Source organism: Acanthopagrus latus, chromosome 11, assembly GCF_904848185.1.
Source record: "Acanthopagrus latus isolate v.2019 chromosome 11, fAcaLat1.1, whole genome shotgun sequence".
NCBI classification, from domain to species: Eukaryota; Metazoa; Chordata; class Actinopteri; order Spariformes; family Sparidae; genus Acanthopagrus; species Acanthopagrus latus.
This window is the reverse complement of record NC_051049.1, coordinates 198,443-220,000: the sequence shown is the minus strand read 5'-3', so window position 1 is coordinate 220,000 and position 21,558 is coordinate 198,443. Positions and strand designations below refer to the sequence as shown.

Below are 21,558 nucleotides of genomic sequence, written 5' to 3'. Positions count from 1 at the left end.
AAAACAACATAAAACAACAGGGCTTTTATTTTGAAGTTTTTATTACAAAGTGAAATACAAAACAAACTTTATTTACAAAAGACAAACTGACAGAGTCTCTGCAGTGTTGACATCATCAAGGTGTGTTCAGGTGTGTGATAAGTCCAGGTGTGTGATGTGTTCAGGTGAGTGTAGGAGGGATCCTCCTCCACAGACCTCCACACAGACAGTTTTTGATCCAGCGCTGCTCCCACTGCTTCATGGCGTTTGTCTTGTTGGGAGAACGAAGCATCGTCACACAGCCACACCTGAGCACACCACGTTCAGTTAAAACGTCTGTAAACTGTAACTGATCATTATTGATCATACCTATTATTTGTTACCTGCAGACTGTGCTGTGGACTCACCTGGTGCAGGCCTTGCTCTCCTCCGTGGGACAAACTCCCATATGAACACAACGCAGGTTATCCATCTTCTGAGAGCCAGGACTCCTACACACACACACACACAAATTGATCCTTCAGTTCTGTTTTGTTGGATCAAGTCAGGGTGGGTTGGATTCAGTTTCAGGTGGTCTGGTGTGTTTTACCTGGTGAAGACCTCCAGTGGGGTGGTGGCGCCCCCTCCAGGCAGAGATGAAGCTTTTCCAAACTGCAGCCTGAGCGGTTGTTTCCCCTGCAGCTTTACGATGACCCCATCATTCACTGGGAGCCAGTCCATACTGGGAACCAGCAGCTGACTGGGCAGCAGGCAGCACTCGTCTATCAGACTCTCATCAGGGTCCTGGGGGGGGCTGTCGTCCCGGGCTGAGACACAGACAGTCAGCTGATCAGAGACACATCAACCAAACAACATATAGAATAACAGACGATGGCCCAGTCCCCTGACAGAGGATCGGCCCTGTCCCCTGATAGCAGATCGGTACCCCTGACCCCTGATCAGTAGTCTCTTACAGCAGAGCCACAGCTTTGTGAGCAGTCTGAACAGCAGCTGCATGCTGTCCTGGTTGTCAAACGTGGCAGTGAATGTGGGCAGGCAGCCGGGCTTCAGCAGTCCCCAGATCCTGATCATCACCAGCATCTCCCTTAGCATTCCCAGAGACGCCCCGTCTCTCATGAAGCCAAACCCTGGCCGGACCATGGAGCCCTGCAGGACAGACGGACACCGCACAGGTCTGGCATGTTTGTTGTTAAATGATCACCTGTCTGACCTGAACACTTAACACTTAACCCTAACCCTAACCCACTATGGAGATAGACTTTTAACTTTAATGTGTTTTATTGTCAAAATATTTGATCCTTCACATGACACAGGTTCTGCTCAGGTGATGAGTATGATCCTCAACATGTGCAGAAACATTCTGACTGCTGACTTTGCGTCTCTTGTTTATACGACCGAAGGAAATGCATCCATCTCATTCACCTACTCATCACCTGGATCTTATCAGCTGTGTTCTCACCTGGTTGGGCAGGTTGGCCAGCAGGTAGAGGACAAAGTCTCCCACCCACTGGATGAGCTGCTGCAGGGACTGAAGGGGGGGGCCATCCAACACAAACTCCTCCGTCTTCAGATTGATCATCACCTTATCAATATCTGAGAAAGTACACAGGGATCAATCACAGGTCACCACCTCGTGTCCTCTTACCTGTCCCACAGGTGTCTCACCTGTGTCTGTGTTCTTGGCGCAGATCTCGGTCAGTCTGTCACCTGGACTCTTGTCAGGTGTGTTGAGGACGTGCGGCCTCAGCAGAGACTTTAAGGTGGAGCTGATGGCGATCAGCAGCAGTTTGGCATGGAAGTCGCAGGCTCGTGCTGCTGTCGCCGTAGAGAGTTTACAGAGAGACGCTTTCACTGCCAAGATACGTGTCGCCAGAACCTGAGCCAGACATTTAAAACAGGGAACACACAGCCCCACTGAGGCATCATGGGAAGTGTAGTTTACTGCAGTTTCTGTGACAGCTGGGGAGTAAGAGCTAACAGGAACTTTAATGTGACTCCTGAGTGTCTGATTTCCCCATCATGCCTTACTGACCTGCTGCAGTGCCTGGTTCTGCCTCATGTACTCCTCGTGCAGCTTCTCCACCAGGTTGTGCACCATAGTGGGCTGCACGTGCAGCAGGACGTCCCACCAGTCATAGCCTGTCACCATGCAGTACTCCAACAGGAACAGCAGATGGCGCAGCGTTGTGTTCATCTCCAGCACCTGACCCATAGATGGCGACACTCGCAGCATATGGAGCTGAACAGGAAACAAAATCAGATGACACCTAATGATTTGTTCTGCTGCATGTCAGAGCTAAAACCCTTCATATAATTCCGAACATTTCACTGGATCACAGCTCCAGACTGCAGGGTCCCTTTGTCACCGTGATGACAGAAAATAAAAAGAAGCAACTTCAGCTATTTGTTTACAGATATGTCTCCTGGCAACACACTGGTGAAACATAATGAATCTGAGACAACCACTCGTCACCTTGCCATGGTTGTCGACTCCAGCCAGCGCCAGCGAGGTCCACGAGAATTGCAGGGCCTTGAAGTGGAGGGTGGGGCCTCCCGTTCTTTGGCGTTTAATGGCAGACTCGTCTCCAGGTCTCTGACTGGAGGAGGATGAAGAGCTGTAGAAGACTCCCATGGTGTGTAGGGACAGACGGTGGAGGATCTGAATACTGCCGTCATGGAAAGCCAGAGCCAGACCTGAGTACAGAGAGAACCGGTTCTCAGACTAGTGAGGTGGGTTCAAACAGGGCAAAGACAGTCTGCTGTTCAGGTTAAACCTTAAGTTGGAACAGAGGCCACAAAAAAATTGACGTGGACCTGGTCCAAGTCCAAACTTGCCAACACTTAAGTTCTCCTCACCGAGTCCGGGGCAGAACTTGGTGTCTGACGCCACCTTCAGGTCAGTGTTGGATATAGAGATGGGCAGTTTGGGCAGAGCAACAGCGGACACTCGTTCCAGGTCATTGGTGGTCGTCAGGATCCTCCACTTCAGGATGGTTGGCTGCTTCTCGCCCACTGGACACGGACGGGAGGTCAGTGGTCAAACATCAGAATACATCACTTAGACCAGTTAGAACCAGTCTGTTGCTTACCAACTGGTGAGCGGTGCTGGAAGATGTTGTTGACAGGAAGTCCCTCCTTTCTCAGAGACCAACACTCCACAATGCTTCCGCTCTGATTGGATGCACAAAGCAAAACCTAACACACACACACACACACACACACACACACACACACACACACTCTTCATATTCTTATATTTCTATTTCTATTTAACAGAACTACTGTTTGGTTCTGGTCCTGTCCGAGTTCTCTATGATTCTGGTGGTTACCTGTTCAGAGTTCTCTCTGGTGAGGAACTTGAGGTGTGTGACAGCGGGGTACTTCTCCCTCCTCAGAGGGTCGGTGGTGCAGCGCAGGAACAGAGACGGTAACAGTTCAGTGTCAATGCGACACTTCTCGCTCACCACGCTGACGACCACCTGAACAAACAGAAAAACCTTATTTCATGCTGGAGGTGGAACAAGGTGATGATCAGCGGTTCTTGTGGTTCTGACCTTGTAGAATTGGATGGGGGATGAGCTGCTGCCATCGGTCGCTGCCACCACGATGTTCCCTCCTCCGGTGAAGGCGATGTCGGCTAGCGCCACGCGTCCCCTGAGTCGACACAAACTCTCACTGGCTGTCAGCAATGCGCCACCTGGCTTCAACAACGACACGGTAACCAAACCGCTCACCGTCACTGCCAACCAACCCTCCATTGGCTTCCCTCCAAACAGAGTCAGAGACGGAGAGAACTTCACCCGAGAGAACTTCTCCCCGAAGTTTGTAGAACCTGACTGAAGCAAAAGAGAAAGAAAATAGAGAGAAATAGTTAGGTCCAGATCATTTTTTTTTTAGATTTAGTTACTTTTTTAGCAGCTGTTCTCTGTGAACACCGGTTAAGACTCTGTGGTCTTATACTTTAGTGTCAGTTTAATATGCAGTGACAATGAAGAACTCAAGAATTAGTACTGTTATTTTACAAAAACAAGTAGAAATAAAAGGTAGTGATCAAAGAAGATACTTCAAATAGACTACAGAAGTACTAATAATGACTTGAGTCATGATTCATTTAAAAAAATACTTTGTTTTATTGGATGTGAGTCCAATAGATCTGATTATTTCCCACAGATATCTTCTAAGATGTAAACAGACGTCTGTATTTATTTGTAATGAAATTACAAATGATCATCTCCTGATTAGATCAAGTGCCTCTAATACACCAGGACAATATTCACAGTTTGCATCTCCCAAGTGTGAAAATATTACATTATTATTAAACTGTAGTAGGTTAAAATGATATTGTTTGCTTGCTCCGACATTATATTAGGATCCAAAAAATAAATTAGTAAATTGTGTGTATGTGCATAATATATTGTCTGTTATGCCAAAAAAAACTAACATAAAGAGTGTCAAAGTGTTACAGTGTCTTTAAACTTTAATGAATCCAGTCCAGATGTCCCAAGTTGCAGTGTGACCACTCACATCTGGTCTGTCCAATCACATGTGACAGTAAGATTAGGAATGTGTCCACATCAGTGTGTTATCAACATGAGAATGTCGCATATCACGTGACTCATCATGTCTTCACTTTCACCTGAAGACCGCATGTAGCTGAAACATGACAGTAGTTTGTGTGTTTCCTGTGCATAACATGTTCTCTTCTTCTTCATCACTGAGCATGTCAAATTCAATGCACATATTAGATTGAATATTTTGACACATCATCGCAGACGGCAGGAGTAATAGTAGTTTTGAATGATGCATGTTGTGTATACCTTAAACTTATACATTTTTAACACAGCAGACAGGTTACTGCCCTCTGTCAGCCGGGGCTGTGATGACTTCACTGCTGCAGCTCAATTTGAAAACCATCTTCCTGCTGCGGCTTCTGTCATTACGCTGTCATTTGGAGGAGTGACTGTGGGAGCTGACCAACTCTCAACATATTGTGCATGAATTAAAAACATAATAGATCAATAAAAGTAGAGCTGCCATAAGACACTTAAAGGACTGACCAGACGTTTCAACCGATCATACAGTTCATACGATCATACAGTTATATAGCGCTGACTTATCGCTAGCTATGGCCGTGACTGTGTCTGTGGGTGAGGGTTACCATCTCGACGTGCAGGGCAAGCTTCACTCCGTTGTGCAGCCAGCTCAGAGCCACGATCGGATCTCCATCCAGAGAGCTGGACAGGACGCTCTCCCAGCTGTTCACCAGGTGATCAGACATCGACCAACATTTAATCTGACCGTCCCCGTCTGCAGACAGCAGCCTCGAGCCTGCACACACACACTAAATACAGTCAGTGATCCATAAATAGACAAACTACATGTTGACACAGATGTAAAGTCTCTCAGAGAAGACGTCCACAAACATCATTTACAGAGACATCTTCAGAGGGTCTGTGTCACATCCTGTGTCCTACACATGAGGAACAAATGAGACAAAAACAAACTAAAAAAATTAACATATAAACTCACAGTTTGTTAACAGGACTGTTAATGATCAGCTCACCTGATTGGTCCCACTCCAGACAGGAAATGACCTCAGTGTGTCCAGAATTGATGGAGTAAACGTCCCAGGGGTGCTCAGTATCTATGATGTGGATCATATGACTAACATCTGAAACACACACACACACATCTTGAATGATGGTAAACGAAGTGAGCGCCTCACACATTCTTTACTCAGGTTCTTCAGTTGACTTCATCTGCTGACTTCCTGTTGGGCGTGTTTGTGCTGGATGTGTGTACCTTTGTCATCATCATCGTTCTTCAGGTCTGTGGTGAAGGCCACCAGGTTCCTGCAGGACCAGGAGCAGACCAGAGGGATGGAGGGACAGTGAGTGCTTTTTGGGCGTTTCTCCCACTCACACACATAGGCCAGCTCCATGATTTAACCACAGAAGAAGTAACAGGGAGGCAGCAGGCGGCTTCACCTTAGAACAGACACACACGTGGACAAGGTGTTCAGCTTCTGATTAAACTCTGTGAAATACAATGAAACCTTGTTTACACATCAGTGACAATAATCACATTATATATCAGTAAACTTTAAATTAAATTCATTTCAGTAAAATATCGATTATCAGCGTTTACCAGATTACGATTTGTAATGCTTTAGCTTGTAGTATGACAGTTATTGTAGTATTTTTTGTAGTATTTTACACTGCAGTATTGGTACTTTAACTTAAGAAAAGGATCTGTATACTCTGACTTCTGCCACCCTGCTATTCGACCTACCACAGCGAACATCCTTTAAAAAACTCTGAATTTAAGCAGATTTCTATGCGGCAGCTCTGAGCGGAAGAAGTCTGCCCAAACTTCAGTCAGAATGCAAACATACATACTTAGTAATTTACAATAAATTAGTACATAAATCAGTGGTAATACGTTGAAAGAAGTGTAGTTTAGCAGCTAACGTTAGCTCACCTCTCTTTGTTTTCAGCTTCAGATGCGAAGATACGAATAAAATGAACTCGTTTTCTCGATAAAAGATTAATTTTAACCTTTGAAATAAAAATATGAAATAAATCTGTGGAGTTCAATATAATAAGACGTAAAAGTGTTCATGTTAGCTGATGGAACAACAAACCTTCCACCGTTCATTCGGTTCGACAGTGTCTCAGGACCCCAGAGGTCGTACAGCTGTCTCCACACTTGCCTGTCTGTAAAACATTTAATTACACTAAAAACATTAACTAAACGGTAACTCTGTGTCTTACTGCTCGTATGATGCTTATGTTGCGTGTTTTAATTATCTGTACTGAGTTTCGATGATGTGTGTTACACTGTAGTTTGTGTTTAGCTGACATGGCGCTGCCGGACAGCCTCCTCTTCAGGACGAGCCATCAACGATTAATCCCTGAGCTGAGTCTAGCAGGTGCACCGGTCGGGAGGAAGTCCTTCGTGCTGCTGTTAGACTGTAGAGTGCTAAACAGATGGGAGAGTATAACAGCACAGCTCTTGTACCGTAGTTCTATTTTACTTTTAAAATCAGGAAGAGGATCAGTTTGAGAAGGAAAATTATTAAAGACTTGCAGCAGCTCTGTGATCAGCACAACTTCACATTATTTAACAGCCGACTGGTTCTAAACATTGTCAGCTACCGGGTGTACAGCATGTGTAGAATAAATTTATACTGTGTAAATGACATAGATAGCACATGGTGGAGTCATTTACGGCGTTTGGTTCACTTCAGTACTGATGGAAACACCAGAAGATGGCGGCAGTGTGACACTGAGGATCATAATGAGGACAGCAGCAGCTTAAAGTGGCAGGCAGCACCTGTCAGACAGAACTCAGGGAAATGCGGTGCTATGTAGGACCCGGATTTCCGCTCTGGTTGTGATTCTCATAACAGCAACCGTCAGTCTGCAGTTAGTTCTAGCTAGCCTCAATTAGCTTGTATTAGCTGAAGTGAAGCTCGGAGTTGATCTGACGCATCAGACGGAGTCTTTAATGTTTGTTGGATCAAACTGAAACGACTCCACCGGCTAGCTGCTAGCTAACTCCGCTGCTGCTGCTAGCTGCTGTATCGGTCTCTTCCTATGGACGACTAGCGCGCTAAAGGTACAAGATAACTGAGCTAACAGTGCTAACAGCTAGCTGTTGCATTTGTGAACCTACCTGCTCTGATGAAAACACCGAGGGGAGACGTTAGCATGGGCTCAGCTGTAGAGTGAATAACAGGTAAGGCAGCTGAATGCTAATCGAAAGCTAATGTTAATTGTAGTTAATCAAATTAAGAGATATTAAGAATTTCCTGGAGTATGCTCACCTGTTCTGACAGACAACAGACAGCAGGCCTCACGGCGAGCAGGACTGCCAAAATATATTCTACTACTGATGCAAGTACAAATATATTATACACACAACCTACATACTGTAGTACGAATACACACGGTGATGCAGTACACACAACAGGCCCCAGGACGAGCCAATGATGTCAGTATGATGTCAATATTGATGCGTACACTGATACAAGTACAGAACAGTGGTACAAATACATACAGTACTGCGGGAGACAGCAGGACCACCAACATTACCTCACATGTATATTTGATACTGATAAGAATACATAGTGTGTATATATTGTGTGTATATATTGTGTGTGTATGTGTGTGTGTGTGTGTGTGTGTGTGTATATATATATATATATATATATATATATATATATATATAGATAAAGATAGATATATATAGATATATATAGAGATAGATATATTTTCATGACTATTGACATTGTAGATTCTCACTGAAGGCATCAAAACTATGAATGGACACATGGAATTATGTAGTAAACAAAAAGTGTGAAATAACTCTAAATATTTTTCATTTGCCACCTTTTACTGCTTTGCACACTCTCTATATAACAGGCTGAAGTGACTCTCCAGTCATTAGATCAGTTCAACTTTCTGTAACAATCAAACATTGTGTTCTGATGTCAAAATGAAAACATTAAGTCAGAGCTGAAGAGCAGAGAAAACAACATGAGAAGTGGTACAACTTTAAATACTTTGAAATATCATGTGCTCAAGTACATGTGAAGTTAACGTCAATACTGATAGTAGTGTCTGATGGATTATTTTATCAGAATTAGCAGGAAGTGTTGTGTTAATGAGCTTCTAACAAACCTCAGTTTGAGTGAGAGGTGCTGTGAGCCACTCAGTGTGGAGCTTCAGTCCTCCATTAACACACTGATCTACAGTGAGATATGAGCTCATTGGGTCACTGATAACAGACCAGTTAAGCTACATGTGTGCAGCTGAAGGTCCTGACCCTTAAGTCTGTGAGCTGCTACATCATAAACCCAACATATGTGGCATTCTGCACCGACTCACCCTGATAATCAATACTTAACCCTCGTCATGTCCTGGTTGGACTGCACTGTGTTGACTCAACGTCTTCTGTCTGTGTGACGTACACAGATGCTTTTCATTGGCTTCAGAACATTTCCGGTTTGAGGGCTCACCAAATCTCTGGACTGAACATTAGCCTCGGCTCATTACAAACACATTTCTGACACGATGACTCAGATATGAATATGATATGAAATAAAACCACTGAATGACAAACATTCAGTGTAAAGTATGAAAAAATTATGTGATTGCAAAATCATGAAATTATGGTGATAGGGTGATAGAGCAGCTAGAACATTTTATGTGTTAAAAAAAGCTTTGAGGAAATTGAAATAATCACTGTTGGTTACATCTTAAGTCTCCAGCAGTGGGTGTATTATTTAACAACATGTGTGCACATGTGACAGAGCTACAGTAATACTAATGTCTGAAAATAACAGCTGATTAGTATCGATCTGATGACGGTAAACATTCTGCAACAACTATTTGAATTAACACATATTGTCAATGATCCTCAGGGTCTCCGATGTTCAGGACACACTTCAAACCAATCCGGTGAAAAATAAGACGTTGGTGAGAATCACTAACATGAGTATTCGAGTACAGCAGGACAATTTGAAAAGGTCACATCAGTTTGATATAAGATGTTATGGGAGCTGAGGGCATCAGTTAGCTTGTATGAATTGAGTCTTTTCCCTGAGATGGCTGAACTGAGATCAGACTGTTAAAGTGGATCAAGGATGTGAAAAAGAGAAAAGTACAGCTTGAAACTATTGCAACTTGTGTGACTGACCTGCTTCAGTGTTCTTCTGTCCCAGAGTGAGAAGACGTCTGGTCCATCAGCACGTGAATCCTCTTCAGGCTCTGATCTGAGGTCAGAGTTCACCTTCACTGTGACGGTTTGACAGCAGCCATGCTGACCTAGAATCAGCTGTAAGAGCAGAGTAACCAGAGACAGAGACCATGTCGGAGAACCAGGCCAACAACAACAACATCCCTCTCAACAACAACAACAACAACATGGGACCCAACAGGATCCGAAACCCCAACATGAACCAGAACCCCCTCATCAACGTCCGAGACCGCCTCTTCCACGCCCTCTTCTTCAAGATGGCTGTCACATACGCCCGCCTGTTCCCGCCGTCCTTCAGGAGAGTCTTTGAGTTCTTTGTCCTGCTCAAGGTGAGAAAATGTCTTAAGGTAAACGCTTTATGTCAGCAGCCGTCACACTGTTTCTGCTCTTCAGGTGTGACAACTCACTGAAGTGCGGCTTGTTTCATAAATTGTACTGGAGCTGCTCGGCTGTAGGTTCAGGTTGAGGACAGTTTGTAATTTATGGAGTCTCAAATCATCTTCAGCTCCTTTTATTGTCATACAACATGTTGAAAAATATGAAGGAACAAATTTGTTTTTCAGGTCCAGCAGTCTGCATAACCAATAACACTTAAAGTGTAATAACTAAAATCGACTCTGTAGTTTTCCTTCTGCCCAAGGAAGGGGAGTGAACATGTGGTGTGCCGGTGGGTGTCCCTCGCGATACCACATGCTTTGCTTCTGCACTTTCAGGCATAAATTGTCTCCAAGGACGTCTGCCCTTTTTGAGCAGGTTGAAAAATAGTATAGCGGCGCTGCGCCACCGTTCCATTGTCTGGTGAGAACCCTGCTGGTCACTGATGGCTGCTGTCTTGATTGAGTGAGTTACAAAGAGACATGCAGATTCATAAATAGAAAATCTATATGTGGTGGCCAACGTTGATTTTGTGGTGAGGCACCACAAATGGAGAAACACTGCGTGCGACTCCCGGTCCAATAAGGTTTGGACCGAGAAAATGACGTGAAACGACTCATCTCGTGGGGGTTGTGATGCTCAAAAGAATTTCTCCACTGTTTTACAGAAGCTTCTTTCTCAGTGGGTCTGTTATTTTCTTTCCTTTTAAAACTGTTTCTGGCACGTTTGTGATGTAAAACATGAAGCTTCTTCAGATAAAAATCACAGACCTCAGGGCGCTGTTTAGCTCAGTTGGTAGAGCAGCGTCCCACGTGCAGAGGCTTTGTCCTCGCGGCGGTGGCCCCGGGTTTGAGTCTCAGCCTGGGTGCCCTTTGCTGCGTGTTTCCTATTGTGTCTTCAGCTGTTCTATCAATAAAGCTGATCAAAAAAAAACACTGCAAAATCAACATTTAACAGGTATAAAAGAACGTATCAGAACTGTGTAAAACAGGTCACTGGCTTTTTGTGATGAAGCCGCCTGTTTTTGAAACGTGTCCTTTCATGTCTGCGTTACAGAGGTAGAATGAGATGTAGTGGCAGCAGCACTCGATTGGCCAGCAGAGCCTCTCTGTGAAGAAAATGAACAGAACATGTCATTATTGATTATTACTGTCACTGTTACTTAATACTAAGGGTGCAACCAACAGATCACAAAACTCACAATTTAGATCAAATCCATTTTGTTAGAAACAGGTTGGATCATTTTTTAGACTAAAACAAAAAGGATTATTGTTAAATTAATTATAAATTATACTCTATTTTGGCTCTTATCTCTAAATAGACACTTGTTATATTCACCATTTTACATTATTCTTTATTTTATATTTTTGATATTATTCTTTATATATAGTCTATTCTACAAATAATCCACAAGTGTTATATAGTTCAGATATTACTAATATATATTGTCTGTCTGTCTGCCTGCTCGTCTGTTGTCAGTGGACTCGGTCCGTCTGATTGGTCAGATGGCTGCTGAGCCACAGGTAGATGCTGCTCAGGTGAACGGAGCTGAGATGAAAGTCAGTCATCTCAGTCAGTTTGTGTTCACTAACTCAGTCCACCCAGTACGTGTTTGTCTCAGATCCTCCTCACTGCAGCTCTGTCCAATATTTGGGGAATTATTAGTTCGACTTTAAAAAGTGAAATCTAATTAATAAGCGGTTCAGATAACGAGCCAAATCACGGATCAACTTTGTTCAGTTATACCACCATCTGGTCAGTTTACATTAGTGACATCAGCAGATCACACAGAGAAAACTCGACATACACATACATGATGCACCCGAGCTTAAGATGAGCTTACCTTACATTCACTCAACAGTTGAGGGTGATGGTCGTGTAAACTGGATGTGTTGCTGCTCCTCACAACAACTTTGTTCTTGCAGCTCCTGCAGATAGGGCTGCCATCCTCGCCCAGCTGTCCCTGAGCATTCTTATAAAAAACAAATTACGCCCAGACTGCAGATTTGGGTTCTTTGAAGGCGGATACATGACTTGAGGGCCACTACTGTCATGTCTTCCCTCCCCATGTCTTCACTACATAACAGCGCATGTTTCACGCTGCGCATGCACCGCGAGTTTTCTACACCATGGTTATCGACCACGGCGGTTACTATGGTAATTGCAACTTAAAAGGTAACATTCACTGTCAGGAATTTTACCATGGTTTACCGTGACACCAGTAACCATTGCATCTCTAGTGGTGAGTCTGTTCCCGGATCCAGAATCATCTTTGACTGAACTCATTTAACTCATGTTAATCTTTACAACATAAATCTGTGAGGAAAACAACAACAGCAACAGAATGTTCCTGTAAATGAAGCATGTGTGTCTAATCTGAAGTAATGAGGATTACATTACTGATTTTGAATAGTCTGGTGTGAAGTCCAGAGTTTATGTTGCTCCATCAGATTAACAGCAGTCACACCTCCAGGCTTTACCAAAGTCCTTATGGGCAGCTGTGGTCGCTGGGCAGCCATCTCGTTAGCGCTCCTGTACAGTGATGTGCAGTGACACAGTCGAGCTCTGAGAGGAGACGATCACTGAACGATGCAGACGACCAGTCAGCTCTGATGATCTGTCTCAACACTTCAGTTTGTCACACAGTAACATTTAGAACCCTTTGTCTCAACAACTTCTACTGCACACAAAGATTAACATCTAATAATCTGTATTATATATGAGAAACCTCCAAATGAAACCTGACTGAGTACTGACTCCTCTGTCCTCCTCCTCTCTCCTCTCTGTCTTCCTCTTCTCTCTGCTCCTCTGTCCTCCCGCCCAGGCACTCTTTGTCCTCTTCATCCTTGCCTACATCCACATTGCCTTCTCTCGCTCGCCCATCAACTGTCTGGAGGTGGTGAGGGAGCGCTGGCCTCGTGACGGCATCCTGCGGGTGGAGATCCAGAGGAACTCCAGCCGAGCCTCCGTCTTCCTGCAGTACTATGACTCCACAGGCCTCCAGGAGGAGCTGGAGGCTGAGGAGGAGACAGGAGGTGTGGCAGGCCTCAGTCTGGCAGCACTGCAGGACGAGGAGGAGGAAGAGGAGGAGGAGATGACCCTTGAGATGTTTGACAACAGCTCAGTGCAGGTGAGCAGTGATGTCACAGGTTCAGTTCCTTCAAGAGTCAGCAGGTGTGAACTCGAGTCAGCAGGACACAGGGATTTGAAGTTCTCTCTGTATTTTTGCAGATCTTTTCAGTCTTCCGATTTTTTTTTTCTTCCGTGTCTCAGTTTGAGCTGGACATCGAGCCTCGTCTGAAACCGTCTCTGATTGGAGGAGGTGTTGGAGGAGCCGCAGGAGGAGGAGGAGGTGTGAATGACAGCCAGGAAGTCTCCTTCAGCCAGACCACTAAAGGTATGCAGCCGCTGAAGGACTCAGTGTCTGAGCTGGAGATGATGGCCAGAGCAGGTAAACCCTCCTCTTCCTCGTCCTCTTCCTCATTCTCTTCCTCTTCCACCCCCCCCCAGGACAGACACACCTGGTTGTGTTTCAGCGTCTTTGATCAGTTTGTATTTAAACTCACTTCACTTACTGATTAATTATTCAAAATATTTTTAGTAAAAATGGAAAAAACAGGAAAACAAATCACTTTGAACTTTGAAATGCTTGTTAATGTGTCAGATGTTGTTTTTCTGTTTTCTGTTGTAGTAAACTGACAAAACTGAACATTTCAAGTAGTCACAATTATAAATGATCAATGAAGATATTGATCATGTTTCATTGATCGGTCTGGTTAACAGTTTACAGCCCCAAAGCATCCTGAAGCAGTGACATGAGCTGAGCAACTGTTAGACCAGCAGGTGGCAGCAGAGTCACAACAAGAGAAAACTCACTGATGCTGCTGACCTCATCAGTGATGGCTGAAGATGTTCGATGATGCTGAAAACTGGCTTATTGATCAGTGCATCTTTAATCGTCACTCGTCAATGATACTGAAAGTGGTGTCACCTGTTTAAACTCACTACTACCAGCACTGTGTTACTGCTTCTGTGTTCTGACGGGTTTTTATTCTCTCCTGATTTAAAACACCCACCTGAAGTCTCACTTGCTCTGAACTCTGAAACTTCTATATCTTTAAATAAAGTGATTGTTTCAAGATACATCTGAACTGCTAACATGCTAATGTGTGGCTAATGCTAATGATTAGACTGTGTGTTAATGGACCAGAGTGAGTCTGTCTGTCTGTTGACTTGTCTGTCTGTCTGATCACACGTGTGTACAGTAAAGTTGTTGTTGTTGTTGTTGTCAGTGTGGCCTCAGGAGGAGTACATCGTGGAGTATTCTCTGGAGTATGGCTTCCTGCGTCTGTCTCAGAGCACCAGACAGAGACTCAACATCCCCGTCATGGTGGTCACTCTGGGTGAGACACTGATTACACCTGTCTGTCAGTCACATGACTCTTGACACCTGTCTGTCAGTCACATGACTCTGACACGTGTGTGTGTGTGTGTGTGTGTGTGTGTGTGTGTGTGTGTGTGTTCAGATCCGATGAAGGACGAGTGTTTTGGTGATGGCTTCAGTCGCTTCCTGCTGGATGAGTTTCTGGGCTATGACGACATCCTGATGTCAAGCGTGAAGGCGCTTGCTGAGAACGAGGAGAACAAAGGTAGAGAACTCGACAATCTCTGACCTTGTACTCTGATTACAGTATCCATGTGTACTCTGATTGTCAGTGTTGATATTTTGACCTGGGAGTCGTCAGCAGGTTGGTGATGTCAGCATGTGATTTCTTGCAGGGTTCTTGAGAAATGTGGTGTCTGGAGAACATTACCGCTTCGTCAGCATGTGGATGGCCAGAACCTCGTACCTGGCTGCCTTCGTCATCATGGTCATATTTGTAAGTAGTTCAGTTTTTGCTACAACTGAGGCTGTGATGGGTGACGTGATCAGACCCTGTGAGTTAGTGTGACAGAGAGTTTGTTCCCTGAAGAAGAGCTGAGGAAGACGTGAGGAGTAAGTGGCAACTTCAACAAAAATGGTTAATAAAGTTGGATTGAATTTGAATCACAGCGGTGTGAGGGAATTTCTCCTTGTTGAGGGAAAGCGTTGTTATTTCTCTATCGTTAGAATTTTAGACTTGTGATGAATGATGAATCAGATGTCTTTAATACAGCAGCAGAAGAAGAGAGAAGACCACCATGTTCTCTGCATTCTTCCAAATGTTGCCAACTTGAATACAACAGAATAGAGGTTTCATACTTTTGCAACAGTTTTTAATCACTTCTTCCCCACGACAGTGACCCCCTGATGTTGGTCTTTACAGCACATCATTGAATGGAAAACATTCAATGATGTTATTTCTCACAGTGTTCAGACACATATTTAGTTGATGGGTCCAGTAGAGCTCCACCTGGTGGAGATAAACAATGTAAACTGTTTTTGAGGATTTTGAGGTGATGTGTTCAGTATTTTGGTCTGTTCTTTTGTGTTTTTCAGACTCTGTCAGTGTCCATGCTGCTCAGATACTCTCACCACCAGATCTTCGTCTTCATTGGTCAGTTTCCTCACCGGTTTAACGTCATCCTCACCAGTTTAATGTTATCTGGACCAGTTTAATGTCACCAGTCTGCTCTAGCTGGAGCTCTTAGTGAGCTTTGATAACTAAATGTCACTGATGGTGTTCATCCAGCTATTAAACGATATTTAACACGAAATATGTGACTTTGTTTACTACTAACATAGTAAATGTTCTTCCTGCTGACGACTGTTTGTTTCAGCCACTTGCATCACTACCGAACAGAGAAGTTCATATTTAGATTTAGAGTGTTAAACCTGAGGCCTGGACTGTGAAGTGAGTTCAGCACCCCAGGATCTGTTAACAACCACCGACACACAAAGCTGTTTATCAACTCGGTAATTCAACCCAGGCTTTCTACATCTCGCCATGAGGGTTTCACAGAAAGGGGAGGCGTACCATGTTAGAAGTGAACTGCTGTTGTATCCCTGAAAACCAGAGTTAACCCTGAAGTTACCTCAATAAACACAGATCCTGCCTCAGAGTTCAGGCCTCTGGATGTTGAACTGTGTGTTGATCTGGTCTTGCTTTGTCCCCCCTCAGTTGATCTTCTTCAGATGTTGGAGATGAACATGACCATTGCCTTCCCAGCAGCCCCTTTGCTCACTGTCATCCTGGCTCTTGTTGGTGAGTTCAAATCCTGAAAACTGTTCACACAGTGTGGCTCTGTTCCTGATTCAGGATTCACTTTAAATCCAGAGCATCCAGCAGAGACCAGCAGTACATGTTTCCCCACCTGAGCAGCCGATCAGAGTTGTACTGGCCAGTGCATTTTCGACCAGCAGCTGAACAATATTGTAATTTAATGATAAGACTGTAGTGCATATGGATTGATATTACAGAGAGAGAGAGAGCACTGAGACAGTCCGGTTCAGTTAGGTTCAGGTTAGCCAGTGTAGCGTCGGCTGCATGCAGTCACTGAGCAGCTGAAACTTCACTGGATGCTGTGATAATTAGTGTGTCTGTTGTGTCAACCTGGCAGCAATGATGGTTGCTGTTTCCGGGTGTGAAAACAAAACTCGTAGCAGATTGTACAGACAGATGATGGCTACACAGCAACAGTCCACAGAGAACAGGGCTACCACATGATCAAATCAGGATGCTTGGATTGTTTTTTTCAGTACTGGACACAAATCTAAGAAGATACTGAGCTGTTTGTGTCATTAACAGTATGAAGGGTTTCCCTGCCATATGACATGATGCCCTCCATCACAGGTGAGTGCTGGACCTGATGATGCCAGAATAGATTTACTGTAGTTCTGAACATAGATCAGGATCCATGTCAACACTGGCCCTCTGACAGCAACTGTCTACTTGAAAAGAGGCCCAGTAAACCAATCAACTTGTCCTGCTTAGACTTTGACTAGCCCTGGTCCGTCAGATGGGTCAGAATTTAATCCAGTTATATCAGGCTCAGGATTGAGAGAGGTGGCAGTTGAATCCTTTTAAACCTTCTCTGACTGGTCCCAGACCAAGACAGGTGAGTCAGACGCACTAGCCAAGTCCTGGATGCCAAGTCTTGAGTCATGAGAGCTGATGGAGGTAGCTAGGTTCCATTTCTGAGCCATGGAGTCCATGTACTGAGTCAAATGGTCAAAGTACTAACTGATAAGTCCTTCGTAGAACTAGTTGGGAGTCACATTAAGTCTTCTTAACTTTTGTACTTTGACTGACCAGCAAGTTACAGGTCAAGCTCTGAGACCATTATGAGACCAGGAAACCAGTGTTGAGTCCAGGGAGTCCAGTTCTTAGTCTGGGCAGTGCAGTCTTCTCTTCGATTGTTTGACCTAGTATCGTCTCTCCTCACAGTTAAATCTGAAGCGGCTGGTCGGTTCTGGTTTTTAAGCTATCCATCTAAAAGATTTGAATTCAAACGTGACCTGCTGATGTCACTTCCTGTTTAACAGGCATGGAAGCCATCATGTCAGAATTTTTCAATGACACGACGACGGCCTTCTACATCATCCTCATAGTCTGGTTGGCTGATCAGTACGACGCCATCTGCTGCCACACCAACACGAGCAAACGCCACTGGCTGAGGTGAGTCACATGACCAACACAGATGAACTCATGAACTTTATAGTGTCACAGATATGAACTAACAGGTGAATTCTAAGGGTTGTTTGATGGATCAGACCATTTGTTTGTGTTCTTCAGGTTCTTCTATCTCTACCACTTTGCCTTCTACGCCTACCACTACCGCTTCAATGGGCAGTATAGCAGCCTGGCCCTGGTCACATCCTGGCTCTTCATCCAGGTCAGAACCACTATCATCATCTTCATCTTCATTCTGTTCCACACAGGACACTGTGCATTAATTACAAGATAAGAGCACTGAAATTCCAGATAACTGAACAAATCAAACGTCTGACCGACTTAAAAAATGTACGCAATCATTTCAGTACAAGGCAATAATGTGTTGGTCTGGATCACTGACCGTCTGATGGTCAGGGCACCGTTCACATCAAACACAACAGCTAAAGCTTACAACTTTTATTAACCCTTAGGAGTCCAGGGTATAATGTATTATGGCTGTTTTTGACTATTTTTGATTTTACCATTATATTTCACCTTAAAAACTATTTACCCTGCCTTGTTTGGTGTCATTATTTTCAGCACAACCTCACATGTGTGAATCTACAGTTACTTTTTCATTTTGACATACTGTATTAACACAATGGACCTAAAATCACAAAAAAAATCATAAAATCCGAGTAGGAAAAAGTTAGATTTTTGATTGTGAAAACCACAAATATGTAGAATGCAAATACAAATTGTTGTTTGCTAAAATTGTGCATAAGTTTTTGGAATTTACAAAGTCATAAGTAACTATTTACATTCAAATGCAGGCAGTGCCTCGAGCTCAGGGCTTCTCAGCTCTCCTGCCTGTTCCACATTCAGCAGTCTCCTAATTGTATTGACTCACAAAACAAAAAAAACGACTACACTACACTAAACACTTTATGATACACTAATTGTACACTCCAAACACGCTATATGTCACAAATCTCACAAATCTCTCAACTCTCACAACTCGCCATCTCTGTCGCTGTCTCTATCTACTGTCTGTATCTCTGTCACCGTTCCTCTCACAGCTTCCCCTGTTCCTCAGCAACCAAATCACGTGATTTATCATATAATTTTGTGATTGGTTGGTATGATGCCTTTTTCCAGCAACAGGAATGTGTTTTTTTGCTTGTAAACACTTCGTGCTTGCGGACACTTTCGCGAGAGCAGCCCGTTTTTATCGCTTCATCCTGCACCAAACGCAAAGCAAACATGATGGCAATGTTAGCGAAAAAAACGTGACGGACTATATTGATCATAACTCAGGTTTTACTTGGCCTATCAACACAAAAAGTTGTATATAGTTTGAAGGTTGCGCCAATACATACAGTCAGAACCGAGACTCACCGAGGCTCCGTCTCAGTGCTACGTCATCTTAAATCAGTCACGTGATTTGATCACACCGGCGTGATCGTCGACTCTTAAGGGTTAACTTGTCAACACTTTTATCCTTTTAATTTGAACATTTTCTTGAATTTCTTTCTTCAGCACTCCATGATCTACTTCTTCCACCACTATGAGCTTCCTGCCATCTTGCAGCAGATCCGCATCCAGGAGATGTTACTGCAGAACCAGCAGGCAGGTCAGGCCAACCAGACGGCCCTGCAGGACAACCTCAACAACAACCACAGTGCTGCTGCTGCAGCACCAGCACCAGCACCAGCACCAGGACCAGGACCAGCACCAGGACCAGGACCAGGACCAGCACCTGCCAGCACCACCCAGCAAGGGCCTCAGACCAACCCCCAGCCCACTTCCTCCTCTCCAGCAACAGGAGGTGGAGGGGAGGTGAGGGCGGAGCTGAACTGGGTCGCTCAGACGGCCGCCATCATCACTGAGGCTCTGTCCTCCAATCAGAACACCACTTCCTCTGCCAGGGTCAACGGAGGTCAGGGGTCAGCAGGAGCAGCAGAGGTCAGCGTGGTGGCTGAGTTCTGGATGGGAGCAGCAGGAGGAGGAGGCGGAGGAGGAAGAGGAGGAGAAGCAGAAGGAAGTGAAAAGGATCAGAAAGTCGTTTCAGTAGAAATTAAACCTTCAGCAGGAGGAAGTGATCCTCCATCCAGCCCTCCAATCAGAGGGCTGCAGCCGGCTGAGGCTGTGCCCTTGGAGGGGGGGCTCTTGGAGGTGGCCCCCCCACAGACAGACTGCCCCCTCCCACAGAGGTCAGGTATAGACTGCAGAGCAGAGCAGCAGAGGCCGTCCTGAGAGTCTGACGTCATCACTTGTCCGACAGGTGCTTCAGTCTGTCAGCTGATCAGCTGTGATTGATTAGTAATCGGCTCATCCACATCTTTATTTTAAACAAATGCCTGATTAATTGTTTAGTTCAGTGTTTCCCAACCTGAGGGTTGACAATACAGGTGGTCACAGGAAGAATTTTAGGGTCCAAACATTAAATAACAGCAATTTTTCATGTGTTCAAATTATAACCGAGACTCTGATTGGTTCATCCAGTCAAGGATCATTCAGTTAATCTGAGTCCCGTTCAGTTTAGTGACCCCAACACAACAGCTGAGACTCAGTTCACTGACAGGAAACAAGAAAAAAGACATGATGGATCGCTTTTCCGATCAGATCCTACAACATACGGTTGCTGTCAGATTACACCGGGTGCGTCCGTGTCGCATTACGGGTGTAACATGATCACGACTGTTTAGCCGCATCACGGCGTGTTTCAGTCATTGTCCGTCGGTCTGTCAGTCAACGCGTCATCTTCCACACACCAGATTCTAAACGTCTGTCACAGGAACAAAGTAACAAACTGAAACTGATGTGAATTTGATCAGAATATTTGGAGGTCAAACAAGTTTTGTTTTTTTTCAGAATCTCTGTGAATCTGAAATAATAAATCTCTTCAGACATGACAGTCAGTGAACGCATCACAATTTGTCTTCATCACCTGAAGCTTGTCTCTATTTAACATTCACTCAATGTTCTCCTGACACCGTCCTCAGGTCCTGTGTGTCACCACTTACGAGCTCACACACACACACACACACACACACACACACACACACACACACACACACACACACAAAATCACAATGTCCTGCTGCCACAAACACTCACCAGAGCACCAAATGTGGATTCATTTGCCCTGAAAATAGTACCCAACAGAAGCACTATTTCCTTTTGTGTGTGTGTGTGTGTCGCGCACAGACTCACATGATGGTAAAAACAAGTCTGAATTTCTTAACACAAGCTGAACACTGAAACTTATTTTATTGATCATTTTTATCAGTTATTGATGAGTTATTGATCAGCCTGATCACGTTCTGACAGACTGAAGCATGAACTCTGAACTGTTATTTTCTGTTTCCATCTGCTTTTATTTTGAAGAAACAGACTCTGAGAACAGGAACTAGTTTTGGAGCATGGCGGTGGTTGGACTGATTGACTTCCATTCAGAATGGATGCCTTATCAATAATCCTCAGACTGTCAGCAGCCCAGCAAGCTGATTGGTTGTGCAATATGATGCCAGCTGTGTCACACGTCAGACTCTGCCTTCAACAGAGGGACAGGCCTTTCACTGTGATGCTCTCAGGGGACTGAAGGTGCTTTCAGGTGCTCCTCGTCAGCTCATAAATGTCAGCGTTGTCTCTATGGAGCTGCCGACCTCAGACACAGGAAACCCTCCCAGCTCGTCTGACTGAATGATTGAGATAATTGCAAGTATTTAAACATCACAGAATTGAAAGTTAAACAACAGAAATAGTAACAAATCAATAAAATGTTGTCAATAATATCCCAAATATATAAATATTGATAATCAATAATAGTAAGAACAAAAATAATTATCATAACATAATGATCATA

General features: G+C 44.3%; 2 protein-coding genes across 10 annotated transcripts; one reads left to right on the top strand and one right to left on the bottom strand.

Moving 5' to 3' along the window:
- Nucleotides 1-9: 9 nt before the first annotated feature.
- Nucleotides 10-6,818, bottom strand: med16 (mediator complex subunit 16). Of its 5 annotated transcripts, none has more exons than XM_037115244.1 (17): nucleotides 6,623-6,818; nucleotides 6,460-6,536; nucleotides 5,782-6,015; nucleotides 5,543-5,650; nucleotides 5,138-5,307; nucleotides 3,534-3,815; nucleotides 3,309-3,458; nucleotides 3,069-3,174; nucleotides 2,836-2,991; nucleotides 2,453-2,673; nucleotides 2,012-2,218; nucleotides 1,645-1,855; nucleotides 1,439-1,572; nucleotides 933-1,125; nucleotides 569-785; nucleotides 387-470; nucleotides 10-287 (listed from the first exon to the last, which is right to left on the bottom strand). In XM_037115244.1, the coding sequence occupies exons 3-17, from the start codon at nucleotides 5,918-5,920 to the stop codon at nucleotides 161-163; spliced, it is 2,505 nt and encodes an 834-aa protein (XP_036971139.1). In that variant the 5' UTR covers nucleotides 5,921-6,015; nucleotides 6,460-6,536; nucleotides 6,623-6,818; the 3' UTR covers nucleotides 10-160. The 5 variants fall into 5 exon arrangements, with proteins under 5 accessions (XP_036971139.1, XP_036971138.1, XP_036971137.1 ...); XM_037115243.1 differs by having other exon boundaries at nucleotides 5,782-5,966; XM_037115242.1 differs by having other exon boundaries at nucleotides 6,460-6,818.
- Nucleotides 6,819-6,925: 107 nt separating this feature from the next.
- Nucleotides 6,926-21,063, top strand: tmem259 (transmembrane protein 259). 5 transcript variants are annotated; one of them, XM_037115249.1, is made up of 12 exons: nucleotides 6,930-7,599; nucleotides 9,707-10,070; nucleotides 12,941-13,246; nucleotides 13,390-13,567; nucleotides 14,409-14,519; nucleotides 14,643-14,765; nucleotides 14,896-14,996; nucleotides 15,596-15,653; nucleotides 16,218-16,301; nucleotides 17,582-17,714; nucleotides 17,832-17,931; nucleotides 19,230-21,063. In XM_037115249.1, the coding sequence occupies exons 2-12, from the start codon at nucleotides 9,852-9,854 to the stop codon at nucleotides 19,944-19,946; spliced, it is 2,130 nt and encodes a 709-aa protein (XP_036971144.1). In that variant the 5' UTR covers nucleotides 6,930-7,599; nucleotides 9,707-9,851; the 3' UTR covers nucleotides 19,947-21,063. The 5 variants fall into 5 exon arrangements, with proteins under 5 accessions (XP_036971146.1, XP_036971144.1, XP_036971142.1 ...); XM_037115247.1 differs by having other exon boundaries at nucleotides 6,930-7,719; XM_037115248.1 differs by having other exon boundaries at nucleotides 6,930-7,719; nucleotides 9,691-10,070.
- Nucleotides 21,064-21,558: the final 495 nt, after the last annotated feature.